General features: G+C 40.7%; 3 protein-coding genes across 3 annotated transcripts; 2 read left to right on the top strand and 1 right to left on the bottom strand.

Moving 5' to 3' along the window:
• Positions 1-10789: 10789 nt before the first annotated feature.
• Positions 10790-14848, bottom strand: tmx2a (thioredoxin-related transmembrane protein 2a). The gene is made up of 8 exons (XM_052154845.1): positions 14565-14848; positions 14094-14154; positions 13749-13862; positions 13558-13634; positions 13235-13341; positions 13096-13161; positions 12793-12922; positions 10790-11872 (listed from the first exon to the last, which is right to left on the bottom strand). Exons 1-8 carry the CDS (start codon positions 14751-14753, stop codon positions 11702-11704), a joined length of 915 nt encoding a protein of 304 aa, XP_052010805.1. The 5' UTR covers positions 14754-14848; the 3' UTR covers positions 10790-11701.
• On the top strand, positions 14848-17587 carry LOC127663322 (polyamine-modulated factor 1-like). Its single transcript, XM_052154847.1, has 5 exons — positions 14848-15167; positions 15305-15410; positions 16581-16681; positions 17032-17227; positions 17312-17587. The coding sequence occupies exons 1-5, from the start codon at positions 14971-14973 to the stop codon at positions 17378-17380; spliced, it is 669 nt and encodes a 222-aa protein (XP_052010807.1). The 5' UTR covers positions 14848-14970; the 3' UTR covers positions 17381-17587.
• A 769-nt stretch (positions 17588-18356) lies between these two features.
• LOC127617145 (mediator of RNA polymerase II transcription subunit 19-A) lies at positions 18357-22180 on the top strand. The gene is made up of 6 exons (XM_052089057.1): positions 18357-18673; positions 18799-18921; positions 20171-20304; positions 21183-21279; positions 21364-21458; positions 21963-22180. The coding sequence occupies exons 1-6, from the start codon at positions 18463-18465 to the stop codon at positions 22026-22028; spliced, it is 726 nt and encodes a 241-aa protein (XP_051945017.1). The 5' UTR covers positions 18357-18462; the 3' UTR covers positions 22029-22180.
• Positions 22181-22891: the final 711 nt, after the last annotated feature.

The following is a 22891-nucleotide window of genomic DNA, read 5'->3' as shown; positions in this document are numbered from 1 at the left end:
CTGCTTTGAGATTAAGCCAAGGCAGCAAAATAAATGTAATATAATGAGACAGTGCTATAACAATGACACTAAATGTGATATAGGCATCCAAAACACACACACACATACAAATAAATGTATTTCACTGTTTAGAAACGCCCATCCTTTTTGGAAACACCCACTGATTTCGATTCCCTAATTTCATTGGATGGTTTAGAAAAGCCCATCCTGTTTGGAAACGCCCACTGATTTCTACACTGAGATTCCCTAATTTCATTGGATGGTTTAGAAAAGCCCATCCTGTTTGGAAACGCCCACTGATTTCTACACTGAGATTCCCTAATCATTGCAGTATGGAGTACAATAGACTTACAACTTTTGGTATACAAGAAATAACAGAGCAGATTCAGAAAAGGCTCATGTACTGGAGATTATGATGTCCTGCCAGTGTAACTTTCCCCAGAGTTGTCTGCTGGAAAAATGTGCTCAGATGAACCCAAACTGAAACCAGCCATATAGTGGTTGTATTTTAACCGATTTACATATTTGAGTTATCTTGTAAATGTGTTTTACTTTTTCTGCAAGCCTAAATATTCAACTAAATTGTAAAATAATTTAAACAAATAATGCAAATGAATCCTTAAACACTTTGTAGTGAGCAATTGAACATTTCAGGTGGAAGGTGGGGACAGGAGTTATGCTGTCTGGCCAGTTGACTGCTCTCGTTTTAATTAGAAAAATGTTTTCTGCCATGTAATTCAGTCAGAGCTTAGAGGCTCAAAGGCTGAAAGAAGGAAATTCTAGCAGTTTTCTACCCTTTGTTGTGATACACAAATATAGAAAAATAGCTCCCTGGAAGCGTTCCAAAGATAGCCACCGAGCCATAATTTTCAGCAACGTAAAATGTTATGTTAAAGTGGTAAATCTGTGCCCCCTTCGAAATTTCAAATGTCCCCTTGGATCAATTATCCTGGCTCCGACTCTGTGTCAACAAGAGCTTTTTCATTCAATTAAAAAAACAGCAAAACATTCTTAAGGGAAGTACTACAGATTCAGTTAAGAGTGTGGATTTTAATTCTTCGAATTGAGCCAATAACTCTGAATCAAATAAACTAACCTGTTCAAATTCTTTCATTGGGTTACTGAGCATAAACATTGAGAATAAAATAAACTAGAAAGAGAGAGAAAGCAATACAGTGTGAATGTAAGAACGAATGTATTTACAAATATTCACAAAGCCAGGTTTATAAACCTTTTATATTACAAAACAATTACAAACCTGTCCATTACTGGAAAAACTTTAATGTCCTTAAATAACATTTCTGATCATTGAATATTCTAGAAGTTTCCAGGGGTTTCAAGACAACAATCAGTCCAATCAAAAACATTAGATTAGAATATAAATGCACCATAACAATGACTCTTATGGGCATGCGTGCATTATAGGAAATGTATGATCATGCTACACAAACCAAATTAGTTGTTTGAGTTAAGTGAACAGTCCACATTTACAAACTCATTGTAAAGACATTTATAGCATCAATTAAAAATGAAAATCCAAGACATTTATTCTGATATTATCTTATTTACTTTCTAGATTAATGGAATGCTTCTTATTTTAGTTTAACCAGCAAACAATGCCAATCCTAAAGACATGGAACTGCTCGTATCATTTCACACCAAAAGCAAAGGATGAATCCATTTGAGCAGTCATCAAAAGCATGTTGAGATCCAAAAACAAATACATTTTTGCATTTCTTATAAACATAGATAATCCTACTGCCTCTTTTCCTAACCCTACTCCCAGCTATCTCTGGAATTAGACAACATGATAATCTGACAGCTCCGAGGCAGCAGCCTTACAGACAGCACTCAATTTATATATAAAAAAAAAAACGAGACTTATATCTTTGCAGAACAAAAATGGGCTTTTCCCAGTCAGTGCGGGTGTTTTCAAACCATTGACATTCCCCACTTTCATTGGAGAGTTTAGAAATGCCCATCCTGTTTGGAAACGCCCACTGATTTCTTCACTGAGATTCCCTACTTTCACTTTCATAGTTTAGAAACGCCCATCCTGTTTGGAAACGCCCACTGATTTCTACACTGAGATTCCCTACTTTCACTTTCATAGTTTATAAACGCCCATCCTGTTTGGAAACGCCCACTGATTTCTTCACTGAGATTCCCTACTTTCACTTTCATAGTTTAGAAACGCCCATCCTGTTTGGAAACGCCCACTGATTTCTACACTAAGATTCCCTACTTTCACTGGATAGTTTAGAAACGCCCATCCTGTTTGGAAACGCCCACTGATTTCTACACTAAGATTCCCTACTTTCACTGGATAGTTTAGAAACGCCCATCCTGTTTGGAAACGCCCACTGATTTCTACACTAAGATTCCCTACTTTCATTGGATAGTTTAGAAATGCACATCCTGTTTGGAAACGCCCACTGATTTCTACACTGAGATTCCCTACTTTCATTGGATAATTTAGAAACACCCATCCTGTTTGTAAACGCCCACATATTTGAAAACACCAATTACTGTTCTGCAGAGATGAACATGAATCAATTGTTATATACCTCTAGTTTTCCCCAGGGATGCTTTTAACCCAGTGCCTAGTTACAAAGCTGAGCTTCAGCAAGAATATGTGTTTTATTTTCAGTGTATGAAGTAGGTCTTGCTTACCCCAGTTAATGGGCTGTGCAGGAAAACAGCATTAAAGGCCATTTGCTTTCAGCCTTTTCACTTGGCTGGATGTTCAAATGTATAAATACATTATTCTGCATATCAAGTGTATGGAAAAATGACGATAAGCCCCATTGCTAGTTCTGGGAAGTTAAACAAGCGTGATTATAGATACAGACTAAATGGGGACACAATTAAGGATGCAGGGCTGATTTGCGGATGCTTAATAGTTTTCTGCTGATTAAATTGATTAAATATCCTTTTTTTTCTTTTCAAAATGGTCTTTAATGGTCTATGTTGCCTTGTTTGGGTGGCAATGCAAGCTTACTTACAGTCACAGCTTGAACAGAACACTATACAAGAGTCCTGCTGTTTTGAGCACATGGCCCAATATTGAGATTCATCTGTAGCCATTTTGTGCTGGAAAGCTTGGCAAAATGGCATTCAGACTCTAGGTCATGGCTGAACATCGTGGCTGATCTGATATGACCTGACATTGCACACGGTGAAGGAAACTAAGCAGGTAAATGTGAAACTTGCATCATAACTTTATATGAGATCAGCTTGATATTCGTTTTCAGGTTTGCTTCAATATAAGGGTTAGGATATGGGAACATGGGGCAGGAAGTCATTTCCTTGTTCAGATGAATGCAATGTGTTAGTACAAAGGGTCTAAAATTATTGTTATGGATCTAACACACATAGTGACCAGATGTAGATAAGCAGCTGATGCTAATGCCAAGCCATTCCCCCCATTTATACATTCAATAGGTTGAGAAACAGAAAACAGAATTAGCTAAATTATAAAGACTACATCCCTTTGAATGTATGTATGTACGTATATACACTCACCTAAAGGATTATTAGGAACACCATACTAATACTGTGTTTGACCCCCTTTCGCCTTCAGAACTGCCTTAATTCTACGTGGCATTGAGTCAACAAGGTGCTGAAAGCATTCTTTAGAAATGTTGGCCCATATTGATAGGATAGCATCTTGCAGTTGATGGAGATTTGTGGGATGCACATCCAGGGCAGGAAGCTTCCGTTCCACCACATCCCAAAGATGCTCTATTGGGTTGAGATCTGGTGACTGTGGGGGCCATTTTAGTACAGTGAACTCATTGTCATGTTCAAGAAACCAATTTGAAATGATTCGAGCTTTGTGACATGGTGCATTATCCTGCTGGAAGTAGCCATCAGCGGATGGGTACATGGTGGCCATAAAGGGATGGACATGGTCAGAAACAATGCTCAGGTAGGCCGTGGCATTTAAACGATGCCCAATTGGCACTAAGGGGCCTATAGTGTGCCAAGAAAACATCCCCCACACCATTACACCACCACCACCAGCCTGCACAGTGGTAACAAGGCATGATGGATCCATGTTCTCATTCTGTTTACGCCAAATTCTGACCCTACCATCTGAATGTCTCAACAGAAATCGAGACTCATCAGACCAGGCAACATTTTTCCAGTCTTCAACTGTCCAATTTTGGTGAGCTTTTGCAAATTGTACCCTCTTTTTCCTATTTGTAGTGGAGATGAGTGGTACTCGGTGGGGTCTTCTGCTGTTGTAGCCCATCCGCCTCAAGGTTGTGCGTGTTGTGGCTTCACAAATGCTTTGCTGCATACCTCGGTTGTAACGAGTGGTTATTTCAGGCAAAGTTGCTCTTCTATCAGCTTGAATCAGTCGGCCCATTCTCCTCTGACCTCTAGCATCAACAAGGCATTTTCGCCCACAGGACTGCCGCATACTGGATGTTTTTCCTTTTCACACCATTCTTTGTAAACCCTAGAAATGGTTGTGCGTGAAAATCCCAGTAACTGAGCAGATTGTGAAATACTCAGACCGCCCGTCTGGCACCAACAACCATGCCACGCTCAAAATTGCTTAAATCACCTTTCTTTCCCATTCTGACATTCAGTTTGGAGTTCAGGAGATTGTCTTGACCAGGACCACACCCCTAAATGCATTGAAGCAACTGCCATGTGATTGGTTGATTAGATAATTGCATTAATGAGAAATTGAACAGGTGTTCCTAATAATCCTTTAGGTGAGTGTATATATGATATATTATATATATAAAATTAATCACATATCCCCGTATTTGTAACGATTCCCCGTTGTCTGCCCTGTGTTCTCTGTCGCACTATCACGTTTATGTCATATTTCCTGGTCTGCTCCATGTTTTCCGTTTCACCTGTCACCGTTCACGCTCCATGTCGCGTTTTCCTTGTTGTTCGCCCCGTGTTTCACTGTCCTTGTCTAAACTACATTTCCCACAATTCCCGGTCTCCCTCACTGCCTGCATTCATCATTGTTTTCACCTGTGTCTCGTTCAGTCTCCACTTTGTACGTGTATTTAAACCCTGATTCTTTGTTTAATCACTGTTGATCGTTGTTTGTATCCGGTATGTTGTCAAGCCTGATCTGTGTATCCTTTACCCGAGTTCCTAGTTCTGTTTTGTGTTTTTGTTCCCTCGTGTGTAATCTGATTCATTGTGTTTTCAGTTGCCTGTTTTCCCATCGTGGACTTTTCTTTGTGTTTACCCTTTTATTTATTATATGTTAAATATTCATTGTGTTTTCAGTTGCCTGTTTTCCCATCGTGGACTTTTCTTTGTGTTTACCCTTTTATTTATTAAATGTTAAATAAAACCGCGTTTGGATCCGCACCTCTTGTCCGTCTTATCCTGTGTCTATACTAGACGTTACAGAACGATCGACCAATAATGGATCCAGCGGTTATCCGGGCATGCTGCCGCCTCCTGGACCTGAAGCAAGGAAGCCGCCCGGTGGAGGATCACATTAGGGACTTCCTGTACCTAGCGAGCGCCACCGACTATCCTGACTCCTCCCTGGTGGTGTTCTTCCAGGCTAGCCTGACCGGTACGCTCCAGGAGCGGTTGCCGCCGGCGACACGTGGCTGGACGCTCTGTGAGTTCATGGAAGAGACACTTCTGGTATGCGGCTCGCTATTTACTGTGGATGTGGTTGAGGATCCTGCCTCTCCTCCCACGGCGGTGACCCTCCAGTCGTCCTTGGCTCATCCTCTTCCACCTGCCCCACCGGTCAGCGAGCTCGCCCCCATGCCTGTCGTCGTCCACGAGCCAGCATGGTCGACTTCGTCCGCCCGGAGGAGGAGAAGAAGATGGGCTTCCGCCTTCCGGCCAACGTCAGCCACGGTCAGCGAGCCAGAGCCCACGCCTGCCCCGGTCTGCGAACCAGAGCCCACGCCTGTCACCGTGAGCGGGCCAGAGCCCACGCCTGTCACGGTGAGCGAGCCTGTGCCCACGTCAGCCACGGTCAGCGAGCTTGAGCCCTTGCCAGCCACGGCCTGCGAGCCTGAAGCCACGCCGACCAGGAACAGTGCCTCGACCGTCCCTGAGCCAGCGCCTGTAGCCTCGACCGTCCCTGAGCCAGCGCCTGTAGCCTCGACTGTCCCTGTGCCAGCGCCAGCAGCCATGACCGTCCAAGAGCCAGTGCCAGCAGCCATGACCGTCCCAGGGCCAACACCAGTAGCCAGGACCATCCAACAGCCAGCGCCCCTCGAACCTTCTAGGGCTCTGCTTCCCGAGCCTCCCAGGGCTCCGCCTCTCGAGCTTTCCAGAGCTCCGCCTCTCGAGCTTTCCAGAGCTCCGCCTCTCGAGCTTCCTGAGCCTCTCAGGGCTTTGCCTCTCAAGCCTCTCGAGCCTTCCAGGGCTCCGCCTCTCAAGCCTCTCGAGCCATCCAGGGCTCCGCCCCTCAAGTCACTCGGGCCTTCCAGGGCTCAGTCCCTCAAGCCTCTCGGGCCTTCCAGGGCTCCGCCTCTCAAGCCTCCCAGGGCTCCGCCCCTCAAGCCTCTCGGGCCTTCCAGGGCTCTGCCTCTCGAGCCTTCCCCCCGCCTCCAGAACCTCTCGAGCCTTCCACGGCCCATCTCCCCGAGCCTCCTACGGCTCCACCTCCCGAGCCTCCTACGGCCCTGCTCTCAGAGACCCCAGAGCCTTCTAGGGCTCCGCCTCTAGAGCGTCCTACGGCGCTTCTCCCCGAGCCTCCTACAGCTCTGCTCCCCGAGACTCCTGAGCCACCTACGGCTCCGCCTCCTGAGCCTTCCTCGGCTCCACCTCCTGAGCCTCCCTCGGCTTCACCTCCAGAGCCTTCCAGGCCTCCGCCTCTAGAGCCTCCTACGGCGCCACCTCCTACGGCGCCACCTCCATCGGCTCCGCCTCCAGAGCCTTCCAGGCCTCCGCCTTCAAAGCCTCCTACAGCGCCACCTCCCTCGGCTCTGCCTCCAGAGCCTTCCAGAGCTTCACCTCTAGAGCCTCCTACGGCGCCACCTTCCTCGGCTCTGCCTCCTGAGCCTTCCTCGGCTCCACCTCCTGAGCCTTCCTCGGCTCCACCTCCTGAGCCTCCCTTGGCTTCACCTCCAGAGCCTTCCAGGCCTCTGCCTCTAAAGCCTCCTACGGCGCCACCTCCATCAGCTCCGCCTCCAGAGCCTTCCAGGCCTCTGCCTTCAAAGCCTCCTACAGCGCCACCTCCCTCGGATCTGCCTCCTGAGCCTCCCACGGCTCTGCCTCCTGAGCCTCCCACGGCTCTGCGTCCTGAGCCTCCCACGGCTCTGCCTCCTGAGCCTCTCACAGCTCCGCCTCCTGAGCCCCTCGAACCTTCCTCGGCTCTGCCTTCCTCGACTCCGCCTCCTGAGCCTCCCTCTGCTCTGCCTCTTGAGGCCCCAGAGCCTCCCTCAGCTCCGCCTCCTGAGCCTCCAGAGCCTCCCTCAGCTCCGCCTCCTGAGGCCCCAGAGCCTCCCTCAGCTCCGTCTCCTGAGCCTCCAGAGCCTCCCTCAGCTTTATCTCCAGAGCCCCTTGCAGCTCCGCCCCCAGGGTCTCCTGCGGCCTTGCCTGCGCCTCCTTCGGCGCCACCACCCAAGTCTTTGACTGCTCCGTCTCAGAAGTCCTCCTTGGCTCCGCCAGCTCCCCTAGTGGCCACTCTTCCTCCCAGGCCCCTTGAACCAGCCCTAGCCCTATGGCCACCTCCTAGGTCACCTAAACCTGTCCCTGTCCTGGAGCCACATCTTAGGTCCCCTGAACCGGCCCCTGTTCTGCGGCCATCTCCCAGACCTCCTAGACCTGTCCCTGTCCTGAGGCCGCCTCCCAGGCCTCCTGGACCTGTCCCTGCCCGATGGCCACCTCCCAGGCCCCCTAGACCTGTCCCTGTCTTGTGGCCGCCGCCCAGGCCTCCTCGAACTGTCCCTGTCCTGTGGCCACCTCCCAGGTCCCCTGAACCGGCCCTTGTCAAGTGGCCAGCCCCCAGGCCATCTAAACCGACCTCTGTCCTGTGGCCACCTCCCAGGCCCCCTGAACAGGCTCTTGCTCTACAGCCATCTCCCAGGCCTCCTAAACCTGTCCCTACCCTGTGGACGTCCCCCAGGCCACCCAACCTGGTTCCCTGCACACACCCCCAGAGACTGCCTCCCTGGTCTGCCTGTCTGCCCTTTGTGCCCCTGTGGACTGTCTCATTGCCACTTTTGCCTCCTTGGACTGCCTAATTTCCCCTTGTGCCCCCGTGGTCTGTCTCCGTGTCCCTTGTGCCCCCCTGGTCTGTCTCCGTGACCCTTGAGCCTCCTTGGTCTGTCTCCGTGTCCCCTGTGCCCCCTTTGGTCTGTCTATTTTCCCCATTTCTGGCCCCTCACTCCTTGAACATTTGTTTATCCCTGCTATTTTTTCTTTTCTGTGTCTTAAGACCGTCTGGAATCCGGTCCTTTTGAGGGGGGATTCTGTAACGATTCCCCGTTGTCTGCCCTGTGTTATGTCATATTTCCTGGTCTGCTCCGTGTTTTCCGTTTCACCCGTCACCGTTCACGCTCCATGTCGCGTTTTCCTTGTTGTTCGCCCCGTGTTTCACTGTCCTTGTCTAAACTACATTTCCCACAATTCCCGGTCTCCCTCACTGCCTGCATTCATCATTGTTTTCACCTGTGTCTCGTTCAGTCTCCACTTTGTACGTGTATTTAAACCCTGATTCTTTGTTTAATCACTGTTGATCGTTGTTTGTATCCGGTATGTTGTCAAGCCTGATCTGTGTATCCTTTACCCGAGTTCCTAGTTCTGTTTTGTGTTTTTGTTCCCTCGTGTGTAATCTGATTCATTGTGTTTTCAGTTGCCTGTTTTCCCATCGTGGACTTTTCTTTGTGTTTACCCTTTTATTTATTATATGTTAAATATTCATTGTGTTTTCAGTTGCCTGTTTTCCCATCGTGGACTTTTCTTTGTGTTTACCCTTTTATTTATTAAATGTTAAATAAAACTGCATTTGGATCCGCACCTCTTGTCCGTCTTATCCTGTGTCTACACTAGACGTTACAGTATTAGGAAGATTCCAGAGAAATGCAAGCTTGTAGTACCACCTGTTTACTCCAGAGGGCAGTAAGTGAAACTTCACGCAAAGTTTATACAGTGAAGAAAACAACTTTCAGCATCAACAACACAGACATGCGTTACGTTCTTGCATTCAAAACACTTGATGGAGCGCAAATCCGAACTAAGTGATCTCAAGATGTGTTTAAAGATTGAGTCTTAAACTATATTTAACTTGACACAGTGACCTAAACGTATTATGTTTATGATGCGACGCACCCGAGACACTACACTAGCATGACTGACGCAGATGTAAATTGACAGGTCCTTAAACAAGCCCTCATAATAAATCTCGAACTGATTGACAAATTCACTTGTGAAATGGATTGCTGTGAACTGTATGCCATTGATTGACTTATGATCAATAATATGGTAATAAACAATACATTGTATTCTAAAGCCGCTTTTTTGTATTGTCTTATAAATGATGAACTCTTCTGCCACAAGAATGTAATGCATTTTAATTATGTGAATATATATATATATTTAACTATATATATATATATATATATATATATATATATATATATATACATATATACATATTTGTTGAATATTTAAAGATAACTATGTATAATTATTTCATAATTATATATTGAATTATTGTTATATGAGGGGCTTTCTCACCAAATATTTGTATATGGTTAATCGAATTAATCACGATTAATTAATCGGACACCATGTAATTAATTTGATTAAAAATTGTAATCGATTGACAGCCCTATTATATATATATATATATATATATATATATATATATATATATCACACACACACAAAATACATTCCAGTAATGCATTCTATTGTATATAAACAGGGATGTATCTACTACAGTACATCCAAACACTACTTGGACAATTCTCAAAACTTTTTGACAAAAACACACAAAGACAGACTTTCATTACATCCAAAAATACATTCTAAGGTACAGAAAATTTTAGGTATGTAAAATAACCTGTTATGTATCTGTAATTATTGCTATTGAAATTTTAATTTTAACATTGACATGACCTCAAGACTCAAGCCCAGATTTGAGTTGTACCCAGATATCAGAGGAAATATACCTCATCGCCTTCGGCAACAAAATGAGAAATTTTGATTCATCATTATAATCCGCAATGGGCTTAAAACAACTCTAACAATGTCCAAATGGGAGAAAACAAACTTTCTTAAATGCCTCCATTCCTTCTAATTTACATGAGATACATAGATGACATTTAAAATATGGCATCATTCTATGGAAGGCCAAACATTTTCCTCTTTTTATTGTTATTATTATTATTACCATGCTGCACTCCAAAAGAGCACATAAGACTGACGGGCCCCCTGAGTAAAGTGTCATACATGCTCTGATCCACACAGCAGGCAGTACCAGCCATTCGCCAAGTGCAGGTCTGCTGTGTCAGCCTCAATCTGTCTCTGTGTCCTCAGCCATGCCAAGATGTCGTCTGCCAAGGTTCTGTAATGCTATGGTATTGGAGCACACTTATTCAAGGCTCCTCTCCATGGGCATCAGTGGCAAACGTGAGCAGACAACAAGTTCAAATAAAAAAGCCTTACGAAGACTTTCAGAGATGTCAATGAATGGCACATGACAGACATGGAGGGAAAGATTATCTTTGTCTCTCTTTTTTTGTTTAAGTTATTTGGCTGTGCTAAAGAAGCATTGAAGAAACTGCCTTGATATTGTTTCAGTAAATTATTTATTCTTTATCTTCCAGGTGAGTCTGCTTCAGCTGCTCAGATGTTCTGTTCATAGGATTTCATCCTCTTAATAGGATTTCGGCCTGGGCACAAAGAAAGCGAATCTGTGGCACAGCACATGCAGAGATATTTCCATCAACATGTAATTTCATCACCAATAACATGTTGAATGAGCTTCAAGGAAAGACTATGATGTATGGAAAAAGTGAGGATAAAAGCCCCTTTTATAAGTACTAGAGGTTTGATTGTGACACAGATATGTCATCAACAATGCAATGAGCCAAAGATTGCTGAGATGAACTTTAAATACATTTCTGCTGAAGGTTGTTGATCAAGTGATGTGTTTTCCAGAGCATTGATTTGATATATTTGTTCACATTTCACACACAGTCTTTATCCTGAAGCACGCAATAGCTCTTCCCTTCTTTTTTATTTGTTCATATATACTGAGCCATCCTAAGACATTAAAGTCTTAAAGCATTAAAAAAAAAAAATCAGGTTTTGAGCTAAATGTACATAATGACAGTGTCAATCAAATCAGTAGGCATCTGTACCCTGATACTCTACACCCCCAAAATGATCTACTTTTATTGTTTATAAAAGTTACAGCAATATAGCTCATATTATTGATATATATAATAAAGAATATATCTAGTAATGATAAAAAAAGCCAGAAAATATGACAGTAAAGCATCAAAATAAATATGACATTTCTTACTCTTATAGTGTTCCAATGGAAAAACAACTTATTGTAGTCTTTTACAAATGAAGCATACATGTGACATATACATGTTTTAAGTTTTAGATACTATTTATTAAAACCTTCATCCAAATATATAATACTGTAGATATACTCTAGATAGCACAGCACATTTTCCATAACTTCACCATTGCTGAATGAATTCCATCAGATTCTGTGTCTCATTTCTCATTTATCTTTTTTGCTCTCTGGTTCCTCCTCCTCATGTGAGCCGACTGGTTCCTTTTCAACTGGACCCTCCTGCAGGAGTGTCTTTGGTTCCTCAGTCTTCTCTCCCTTTGAGAGTTTCTTGTACTTTTGGAATATCTCATTTAGGTTGAACTCTCGAATTATATTTTCCTGCAAAACACAAACATATAACTCAGGGATTCAGTTCTATAACCAACATAGTCTTGCCCCCCTCAATATTCAAATTAGTAGTGGATAAATCAATGAGGGCTTTTTGAAGACTGATTCTTAATGGAATAGTTCATCCAAAAATACAAATTCTCACATGATTTACTCACCCTCCTAGCATGCCAGTTGTGTATGACTTACTTTCTTCTGCAGAACACAAATTAAGATTTTTAGAAGAATATCTAAGCTCTGTATGTCCTCACAATGCAAGTGAATGGATGCCAAAAGTTTGAAGCTCCAAAATCTACATAAAAGGAGCACAAAAGTAATCCATATGACTCTAGTGGTTAAATGCATGTGTTCAGATACAATCTGATAGGTGTGGGTGAGAAACAGATCAATATTTAAGTCTTTTTTTTTTTTTTTTTCATAAATTCTCCTCCCTGCCCAGTAGGGGGTGATCTGCATGAAGACTTTGAATCACCAAAAACAGAAGAGTATGTCAAAGTGCAAGTAAAAGTGGAGACTGACTGAGCAGGGATGAGAATTTATAGTAAAAAAAAATAAAAAAAAGAACGTAAATATTGATCTGTTTCTCACCCAACCTATCGTATCACTTCTGAAGACATAGATTTAACCACGTCTGGAGTACTTTTATGTTGCCTTTATGTGGATTTTGGCACTTCAAAATACTGGCACAGATTCACTTGCATTCTATGGACCTACAGAGCCAAAATACTCTTCTAAATATCTCTGTTTGTGTTTGGCAGAAGACAAAAAGTCATTCACATCTGGAATGGCATGAGGGTGAGTAAATGATGAGAGATTTACATTTGTGCATGAACTATCCCTTTAAACTTACATTTGAAGAATAACCAATTGCTTTGTAGGTCTTAATAGGGTTTAAGTTTTTAAACATATACCTCTGTGAAAGTCCAGGCAATGGCTCTTCCCTTCATGTCCACTTGAGGGCGACGCATAAGCTCTCGTCCACCCTGTAGCAGCAACAAGGAGGGCAGCTGTTTGGAGAGTGGGGAGGGGTTTACCCTATACCTGTAATGAGATGATAGGACAATCAGGTCTGTCAATCAAAAAAGTTAAATATAACTACTAATACACCATTTATCACAGCCCCAAACAACAAAGTGATTATTCCAACAACAGAAAATAAAGCTTACCAAAATTTGAGCATGAAGAGTTTTGGAAGAATAAAGTTGATGTTTTACCTCTCTGCTACTGCTCCATATTGTCCAATGTCCACTTTCCCAAATTTGAGGCCTAAGCAGTTATACCTGGTGATGAACAGTCAAAGTCACTAACCAAGAAGCAGCGTGAGAGCACAAGTGTGTAGTGTGCATGACTTACTTAAGCGACAGGTCAGCAAAAATGGGGGCAAATGACTGACACTCTGGAGACCAGTTGGCATAAAACTCAACAATCCATGCCTCTCGACTGTCTCTTTCCAGTTCTTCCTGACATTAATACAGAATTATGTGCATTATTATGAGTTTAGTTTATATAAGAAGATTGCAGTTTTTATCCATGATTTAACATCACATTAAAATAAATACTTTTTGTAACATTTGAATGTGTTCTAACTTGATGCAGCTATAATGTTATTCTGCCTTTAATATAGAATAAGAACATAATAATTTTGGGAAAGATGATATTGTCTGAATTATACTCACATCTATGGTTGTGTCACTGAAGTATTTGATGTACTCAGGGCCCATGTAGATTGGTGGTTTACATGCAATCAGGAACACTGAGTTGAGAAGGTGTAGTAAAATAAGAATACACGCATCTGCAGTATGACTTCATTTTTTACATATTATGTAATGAATCACAAATGTATGGTTGTATCACATGCTTTATTTACCCACACACAGTGTAAGGTAGAGAAGGCCAAGTCTCAGGTCTACTCGAAAGAACAACACCACATTAGCCACCTTACTGAAGAGAAATATATTCCCTATATGTTGCTCCAGAGTTACTGGAGAGAGAGAGAGAGATAGAGAGAGAGAGAGAGAGAGAGAGAGAGAGAGAGAGAGAGAGAGAGAGAGGGAGAGCAAAAAATGTCATTCAAATCTACAGATTAGCAGTAGCAACATTGATAATTAAAGTAAATATGATTCTGTTCAATCAGGGTTTAGGATGTCACATATTTTCAGCTTGAAGATGTGCAGCATGTGTGTGACTGCATCTTTGGTAAAGGTAAACTTACTAGCTCTTCGATTCTTCATCATGACAATTGCACTGAGAAACATTAAAATCTCCATCTCCCTCTGCACAGAACAAACATATATGTTATTATGAATACATACATACAGTATATATATATATATATATAGCATATAGAAAAATGTGATTCTATAATTAAAATTAGATATTGAACCGATTATAATATTAATATAAATAATATATATAATATATTACATTCATATTATGTCAATAACTTTATAAAACTACATATTATTAATAAATATAAAAGTACTTTTTGAATACTACATTAATTACAGCATACAATTTGTTGAGAGAAACAATTTCTACTATTTTGTAATTATAGAAAAGATAAAATAATTCTAATTCGAATTAAAATAATATAAATGAGGCCTTTTAAAAAAAAAATCCCTTTTAAAATTCCCTTAAGGCAAGCAAGGGAGCCTGTTCAGTATCTGCCTGGATAGTCACTAACCCAGTCAAAGGCGCATGAGTTGGCGTCCTCTCTTTGGGACGGTAAATTCTCGCACAGTCCTGGGCAGCACCGGACGACTGGAAAGGCCAGCGTCATGAGCAATGAAATGAAATAATAGGGTCGAAAGAACCATTTATAAATCCGCGGAAGATGGTATAAAATGGCAAACAGTCCTGTAATTAAACCCATAGCTACAGACTTCGTAAAGACTGTCTTCCATGTGGCAAATTCAAGAAAAGGGAAGAGTTGAAATAGAACATGAACAGCTGTGGGGTGAGTGAGTGGCAAACCCGTAACGTGAACCCGTCAGAAACGCACTTCGAGAAAACGCTTTGAGCCGCTGGCTTTCCGTTGTGTGTCGAGAACTTTTGGCGGGGTCTTTTGTAAATATCGACAGTTCAGAAACATGGAGGAGTCTGAGAAGAACAGTGAATCGGTTTCCGTAAAAAATGATGTGGATAAAGTTGGTGACAGTGGTGAAGTTTCATCACGAGCTTCAACTCGCCGCAATGATTCGGTTAAATCATCTCAGTCGAAGCCCAGACTCAAACTGTTTAAAAAGGTGACGGAAAAAAGTCTGCAATGGCTGGTGGAGAACGCAAGGTAGCTCTAAAAAGTTACGTTTTTCAATATATAGTCTATTTAAACGTGTTACCTCTTTTGTATAAATATTTACTTAGTGTCATGTTTAAAGTTACATTTAAATTAAGTAACAACTAAGTAATTACATGTTATGTCAGTTTCGACAGGTTTTCCCACTACCTCCAGCCGCTGTCAGCGCAAAACCCCCAGCTGACTGAAGCCATGCACAAACAGTTCGTCAACCAACTACAGACATTAGTAAAGGTAATTTATGGGTGAATCTAATGAATCCAGTAATGACAGTTTGGGTGAAACGTACTTTCTCTACAGAATGAGGGGAAATTTTGATCTCAGTTGTGGTCTGAATTGATCTTGACTGATTTTTAGATATTTTTTCAGGAAAACAATACAAAAATTATTATCAAGAATACGATTTTTGCTCTAATAACAAAGAAATTATGATCAAATTTGAATTTTCTTGATAAAAAAAAAATATGATCGTGCCTGGTAACGTGCATGTAAAATGTCTAGAAGTAGCATTTTAGCTTAGCATAAAGCTGACAATTTACACAAGGTTTATTTCTATTACTCTGTCTTTGTATGAATGCAACACATCATAAGAAAGGGTTTCACTGCTGTTCAAATGCACTTTGGATTGCATCATATACATGTATAAATGTTTTCCATCTGAAAGGACTAAATGAGACGAATGACATTAAAATGCAAAGTAATCTCTTCAGTAATCAAAATACTTTTTGAATGTAACTATTCTAATTAACAATGATTTAAATTGTAACTGTAGTGGAATACAGTTACTTATATTTTAAATACATAATCCTGTTACTTGTATTCCGTTACTCCCCAACCGCGTGTGTGTGTGTGTATGTGTGTGTGGAGCGGTTAGCGCGCTGCGCTACGAACCTGGGGACCCGAGTTCGATTCCCGCTCATGGCCGATTATCAGTGACGATTATCTGAACCGGTCCCGGGCCTCCCCTAGGTTGACTCAGCCTAAAATGAGTACCTGGTGTGGTGTGTAAACATCGCCACTGGGGAGACAAAGGCGGTCGGGCGTGGTGCTGGCCACCCACCCCCTTGTGAACCGTTCCGGCCTTCATAGGTGCTCGCTAACAGCACTTGCCCCTACAGTCTGTTAAGGCTAAATGGGGGATCTTTGTCTTTTGTGTGTGTGTGTGTGTGTGTGTGTGTGTGTGTGTGTGTGTGTATATATATATATATACACACACACACACACATCTCTCAAAACAGATGCACAAACTGCATGTGGGTAATTACTGGTAAATTAAATGCTCCTTTAGAAATTCAACAGTTTAATAGAACAGAAAGCTACTTTTGTTACAGCAGTAGTGTATTTGTGCACAGCTTTTAGCAGTGAATGTGATGCGTGTGTGGCAGTGATGATGTGTGTGTTTAGAAAGAAATTGCCAGTGTTATTGAGGAAGGAGACCTGCAAGTGAAGCTGGATGAGTTGGACAATCTGGAGGAGCTTGCTAAAGACACATCAGAACCTGCATGGTGAGGATATGAGGCTCTTTAAAATTAGGTCAAATATGCAGATGCTATTAGGCCAATATTCTGTATGAAGCCCAGTTCAATTTATTTCTTGAATGTTCTTTGGTAAAGTACTACACTATGTTCTTCTACATTGTGTTTATTAGCCCAACTAGTCTAATAGATTTGGATGAGTGCACTATTTGTGTCATTTTTGTTTTTATTGTATCATGCTCGAAAAGTAATATGTACCACTATCTATCTCGTTCTCTTTCTCCTACATACAAACTATATGATTTTTTTATTGATTTTCTTTGCATTGTTTTGGTATTTTGGATGTTTAATCTTAATGATTCTGTCTGTTTTTGTTTTAGGCGGCCAAGTGGAATTCCAGAGCAGGATGTGTGTAGTGATTTAGTGACATATTATAAGAAACAGGAGGAATACATGCGTCTACAGCTGAAGAAACTCCAGAAGGAGAACACTGCACTTGCTCAGAGAGTACAAGCCGGCCGAGAGACTATCACCCACACAGAACAGCGCATTTCCACAGCAGTAGAAGAATGGAGGGTGAGAGAGAGATTATTTGATTGATACGTTTCTTTGCCACATGTTAGCACAAACTTAACAATTGCTCTGTTTCGGCATCCACAGGGTTCTCTTGAGGATCTGGAAGCATTTGTCTTGACTCTTTCCTCTTCTGAAAACTTTGATTCATTGTGACATCTGTGGACTAAAGAGCATTTTTGAACTTGTGAAACATTTTGATGCCATTATGCATGTTTTATTTTTTTTTTTTTAGTATTTTTTTTTTTATAATTATACTATCCCACTAGTATGTGTACTCTGTTTCGTTCCTTGCACTTTCTTAACAGTGTTCTGTCAAGGTATATTTATCTCAGTTTAGAGACTAAATAAACAAAAATACAAGTGTCATCTTTGTTGTATGAGAGAGAACCATTTCTATGAGATGTTATGCTATGTTACATATACATTTGACATGGCAACCATAGTTTCCACACAAATACCATATACACTGGCAGCCAAAAGTTTGGAATAATGTTCAGATTTGGCTGTTATGGAAGGAAATTGTTTTTCTGTTTCAAAAGTGCCTTTTTTCCTTTGCAATTATTTTTCTTGCAACCCTGATTCTTCTCTTTACTGTTGTACATGAAACTGGTGTTGAGCAGGTAGCACAAGATGATGTTAAGCTTAGCTTAATGGACCAAGTAGCTTCTGTGTTTGATCTAATGGCAAGAGATTTTCTAGTACCAGTTTAGCATGATTACTCAAGGATAAGTTGTTGGAGTGATGGCAGCTGGAAATGGGGCCTGTCTAGATTTGATGGAAAATGTATTTTTTCAAATAGTGATTGTGCTGTTTTTTTTTTTTACATCAGTAATGTCCTAACTATACTTCATGATCAGTTGAATGCCACTGGTACCAGTTTTCTTCCGAAACAGCAAACTCTGTACATTATTCCAAACTTTTGGCCACCAGTATAGTTACTGCTGTAAAAATCTTAAACGAATATGGGATCTCCTTTAAACAGTGTAAGAACGTATGATTCGTCCTTTGGAATCATTTTGTTTCATTTCACTTTATTTGATGACTAATATCAAGGTACCCTTATTTTCTAATAACAATAACTACCTATTTTATTGTGAATGGAAATTACCGTAATAATTTAAATGCAAGTTTGATCGAATCGTTACGGTACCGCCACTAACGTTGAAGACTTAGATGGACACTTGAACACAAAACAAAAAGCGTGTTACCGTCTGTTATAGATTGGTTTCAAAGATATGACGGAAATATTTTCAACTTTATTCGGACAAAATGACACGCAACCTCCATCGGGACCGGCAGCTTTGGGGTTTGCGACCGGGAAACCTCCGCCGCCAAACCAAGCGCCTGCGTCGGCTCAGATTCCAGTACAACACGGGGATGACGGGCCTACACTGCGAAAACCTGGAGCCATGAATGAACCCTTTTATTTACTACGAGAACTGCCTGGTAAATAAAGTTATTTGAGGGGGAAATGTATAGTGGGTACAATAGAGCTCCTAAGTGACATTTATAATGTTATGTAATATGAAAAGTGCATTTGGACGAGATTTGCTGTGTTTGTTTTGATCCAGTTGGAAACGACCTGACGGGAAACACGAACCTCATCACGCATTATAACCTGGAACATGCGTATAATAAATTCTGTGGCAAGAAAGTGAAGGAGAAGCTGAGCAACTTTTTACCAGAGTTACCAGGTAACTTTATCAAAGAAAAGACAATTATAATTTGAATTTATTTTTATCACTGATTTATCTGTAAAATGTCACGACTTCAGCTGGCTTGCAAAAGGAAAATACACAAAATGTATTTACTGCATTTAAGTTGTCCCACTTCATTTTGACCACTGCTATCAAGGTCCAAAGGGTCCAAACTTAAATTTTGCTTTATAGTATTTATCCTTTTTTAATCCTGAAAGCTCCTTCTCACTATAAATTATTATTCTAAGGAACAGAGCTGCTTAAAATATCTATTTTTATGTTCCAAGAACAGGTAAAGGCATATGGGTTTTGTACAACAAAAGAGTGAGGAAATGAGTGAGTAAAAGTGCATTTTCCATTTTTAGGTGAACTACTTTAACTGGTGGCTAATTTTTTGAGCACAGACCTGACAAGGACATACTTGAAATAAAATTGTCTTTTTTTAAAGAAGACTCTTAGGAGATACTGTACAAAACTCAGAATAAAAGACAAATAAATTATTTAGAAAATCGTTATTAATTAATTATTACCTAATTCTATTTGCACTAAAAGTATATGATCTTGTCACAACCTAAAAACTCAAAATTGAAGCCTCAAGTCACAGGTCTTACCTTGTTCTTGTTCTAATCTGCTCTACTTTGTGTTTTATCAATCATTTTCTAAGACAATGTGAATTTTCTAAAGAGTTCCTTCAAAATCTTGCCAGATAACCACGTTCATTCAATTCCTTTACAAAATTGAATGCTGAAATCTGAATCACGTACTGGACATTGACATATTTTCAATTTAAACTGGCGAATTTTGCAAAATGGAGAATAGTTTGCACCCTTGGAAACATTTTATTCATAAAACAGTGGTCAAATTTGGCATATTTAGTTAGATACATACATAATCCATGAGGTTCCCATTTGCGTTTTTAAACTTGAGTCCTGCCTTCATCGATTTGGTTGATCTCAAATGACATTGACGAGCGGTGTTAGACTACTGTGCATGTTCAAAATTAAACATTTAAACGTTTATGTTATTCCTGCAACAACTTAATGACAATTATACAGCAGCACATAATGGACTGCAGCAGCACAGCAACAAAAATATCAATTATTGAGGGGGACAATTTGGACATATCACATTATTGGGGGGACTTCTCCCCCTCAATGTATATTGCGGTTACGGCCCTGCTGTGAGCACTTAAACTTTTCAGTGATATTAATGGTTTTAAACTCATTGAGATGTGCCCTCCTTTCAGGTATGATAGACTGTCCAGGTGTTCAGGATGGCAGTTCTCTGCGCTCTCTCATTGAAAAACCTCCAGTGTGTGGAAACTCCTTCAGCCCACTGACAGGCGCTCTACTCACTGGATTTAGACTGCACACTGGCCCGGTAAATTCGATGAACAGTTTGACTGATCTCTTGACACAGTGGCTGTGTCTCGAACCTTTTGAGCTATCTACAGAGAGGTTTTGGACTAAAAATGCACATGATGCCCAAAAATGCTGTGTAGTTATGCAGCTCACTAGATTTTGAGACATAGCCAGTGAATGGTCTGAAATGGCATTAGATCAGTGGTTCTTAACTGGTTTTCCTTCATGATTTTACATAGGGAATCAAGTGGTGGCATGTATACATTGCCATTGCAGTTTCTAGGCACGATCATGATTTCAAGTTCGATTTCACTTCCTAGTACTTGAATCATGCACAGAGCGTTAGATGGCACTAAAGGAAGTGTAATCGAACTTTAAAATCATGATCACCAATGACTCGCCTTCCAAGATTTATAGTGGAAAATTAACTATATTTTGGTCTGTTCTTACCCAAATCCGATCAGATTGCTTCAGAAGACACAGATTAAACCACTGGAGTCATATGGATTACATTTATGCTGCCTTTATGTGATATTTGGACCTTCAGAGTTCTGGTCACCATTAACTTGAATTGTATGAACTTACAGAGCTGAAATATTCATCTAAAAATCTTTGCTTGTGTTCAGCAGAAGAAAGTCATACACATCTGGGTTAGCATGAGGTTGAGTTAATGATAAGATCATTTTCATTTGGGTGAATTATCCCTCTAATACTTGATTATAAGAATATAGCAGTTGCATTTTATTATTTGCATTTAGCATTGTTTTTTTCCTGCTATCTGCAGTGCAATCAGAACAAAATAGTAACACATTTTAGGGGTGGGACCACCAGTTTAGAGCTGCTTCTTCAGACCGTCTTCTCAAAGCTTCGTATTTATAGTGCTTGTGTGTGTTCTAGCTCCCAGAGCAATACAGACTGATGCACATACAGCCACCAAAGAAAAAGAGCAAACACAAACACAGACATCATCGACCTCAGGATCCATTACCACCAGGTAACCACCAAAACCTTACCACATGCTGAAAGTCTCTGCACACATGTACACTTAACTGACTGTAACCTGTTTTTGTCTGTGCAGAGACCCCTTCAGACTCTGACCCCAAGAAGAAGAAGAAAAAGAGGGATGATGACCCTGATCGTAAGAAGAAAAAGAAAGACAAGAAGAAAAAAAAGGTGATTGACTCAGCTAAAGTGATGCAGATCTTCAGACACACAATTATGGGACAGGATCACAGCATTTGAAAACATTTTACAAGCACTGTCCAAAAAATACACACAAAAATGGCCCATTCTTATTCCTGATTTCTCTCATTTTGACTAGGAGTGTAAAGACTGGGCCTTAGTGGACAGACTGATCAATATTAATTATGTTTTGTATTCTTATCTGTCTGCTAGTTATAGCTTATTTTGATCATAGGTTAGTCGCTTTAATTACAATATTAGAAATAATCTGTAAATTAAGAGTTTCAGTGGCATGCACACCAATCAAAATGCCTCACATGCACACCATTCCTTCTGACCCTGTAAAATAATTGACCCAATATACAAATGCCTAGATATACATAATAATTTCAATCTGAACTGTAGCTTTGATCTTTCTGTACTTGATCTCGTGCTTTTGAAACAGTTTCTCTGTTCTAAGGTTTCTCTTTACCCTCTTTTTTGTCTTCTTCTCAGAATCGACACAGTCCTGATCATCCTGGTTTAACTGGCTTTCAACCCAACAGCAACAGCCTGAGATAGAACGATTTGTGCATATGTTTGCAAGTGTGTGCATGTGAGAAAGAATGTGACGGTGTTAGAGACCCTTCTATGGAACAGTGTGTGATTGATGTTTACAAAAACTGCTTGTTAATGATTTCTGTAATTTCTTCCTGGAACAAATAAACTTTTGTTAATCATTATGTTTCACATTTGCTCATTTTGTCCTATACTATGAGTGTCACCAATGCATTGTTTAAGTGAGACTTTATGACAGATCTATATTAAAAATATTAAATTAGGCTCAATATTAAATTAAGCTCAATCGGCAGCATGGAAGTGAATGTGGCCAATGTTTGGAAGGTTTAAATGCAGAAATTTGAAGCTTATAATTTGATAAAAGATCTTACATACATTTTTCTGTTAAAACTCATGTTTTATTTGAGCTGTAAAGTTGTTTAAATGGTCATTTTTAGTCATTTTATGGTTTGGTGATATTACATCGTCATGGCAAATTTTGCTATAACTTTACAGAGAAAAGGTTAGAAAGGGATTTTATCACACTAAAATAATGTTTACATGCATATTGTTTATTTCATGTGGCTATACTTGGAGAAAATCAAAATACATTTTTGTTGTAATCAATTTAATTTTACAAATGCTGTTGATTGAGCTTAACATGTATTGAACCCAGAACATTCCTTTAACAAAAAATGTCTGGTAACAAAATTGGGAGTCCTAAATGTATGGTTCCTATTGTCAAATAGACAACCTGGAAATACCAGGGAAATAACCAGAGAAATTGTGATTTACTTGCCTGTAAAGATTTTAATTGTTTAACATAATTTGCTAGTTTCTCAGCTCTAAAATGTTTCAATGGCTAGAAATTGATCTTTGTGCACTCT

The sequence above is a fragment of the Xyrauchen texanus genome, chromosome 23 (assembly GCF_025860055.1).
Source record: "Xyrauchen texanus isolate HMW12.3.18 chromosome 23, RBS_HiC_50CHRs, whole genome shotgun sequence".
Classification (NCBI taxonomy): domain Eukaryota; kingdom Metazoa; phylum Chordata; class Actinopteri; order Cypriniformes; family Catostomidae; genus Xyrauchen; species Xyrauchen texanus.
Note: the sequence above shows the minus strand (reverse complement) of the source record. Positions and strands in the feature narration are given on the sequence as shown.

Excerpts from the sequence above, each read along its gene's own strand:
- LOC127617145 (XM_052089057.1), top strand. The coding sequence starts at position 18,463 with ATGACGGAAATATTTTCAACTTTATTCGGACAAAATGACACGCAACCT. Across the intron at positions 18,922-20,170 it reads CTTTTTACCAGAGTTACCAG|GTATGATAGACTGTCCAGGT; the intron begins GTAACTTTATCA and ends CCCTCCTTTCAG. Across the intron at positions 21,459-21,962 it reads AAGACAAGAAGAAAAAAAAG|AATCGACACAGTCCTGATCA; the intron begins GTGATTGACTCA and ends TCTTCTTCTCAG.
- tmx2a (XM_052154845.1), bottom strand. The coding sequence starts at position 14,753 with ATGGGTTTAATTACAGGACTGTTTGCCATTTTATACCATCTTCCGCGG. Across the intron at positions 14,155-14,564 it reads ACTCATGCGCCTTTGACTGG|AGGGAGATGGAGATTTTAAT; the intron begins GTTAGTGACTAT and ends TGTTCTGTGCAG. Across the intron at positions 12,923-13,095 it reads TATGGAGCAGTAGCAGAGAG|GTATAGGGTAAACCCCTCCC; the intron begins GTAAAACATCAA and ends ATCTCATTACAG.
- LOC127663322 (XM_052154847.1), top strand. The coding sequence starts at position 14,971 with ATGGAGGAGTCTGAGAAGAACAGTGAATCGGTTTCCGTAAAAAATGAT. Across the intron at positions 15,168-15,304 it reads TGGCTGGTGGAGAACGCAAG|TTTCGACAGGTTTTCCCACT; the intron begins GTAGCTCTAAAA and ends ATGTTATGTCAG. Across the intron at positions 15,411-16,580 it reads AACTACAGACATTAGTAAAG|AAAGAAATTGCCAGTGTTAT; the intron begins GTAATTTATGGG and ends GTGTGTGTTTAG.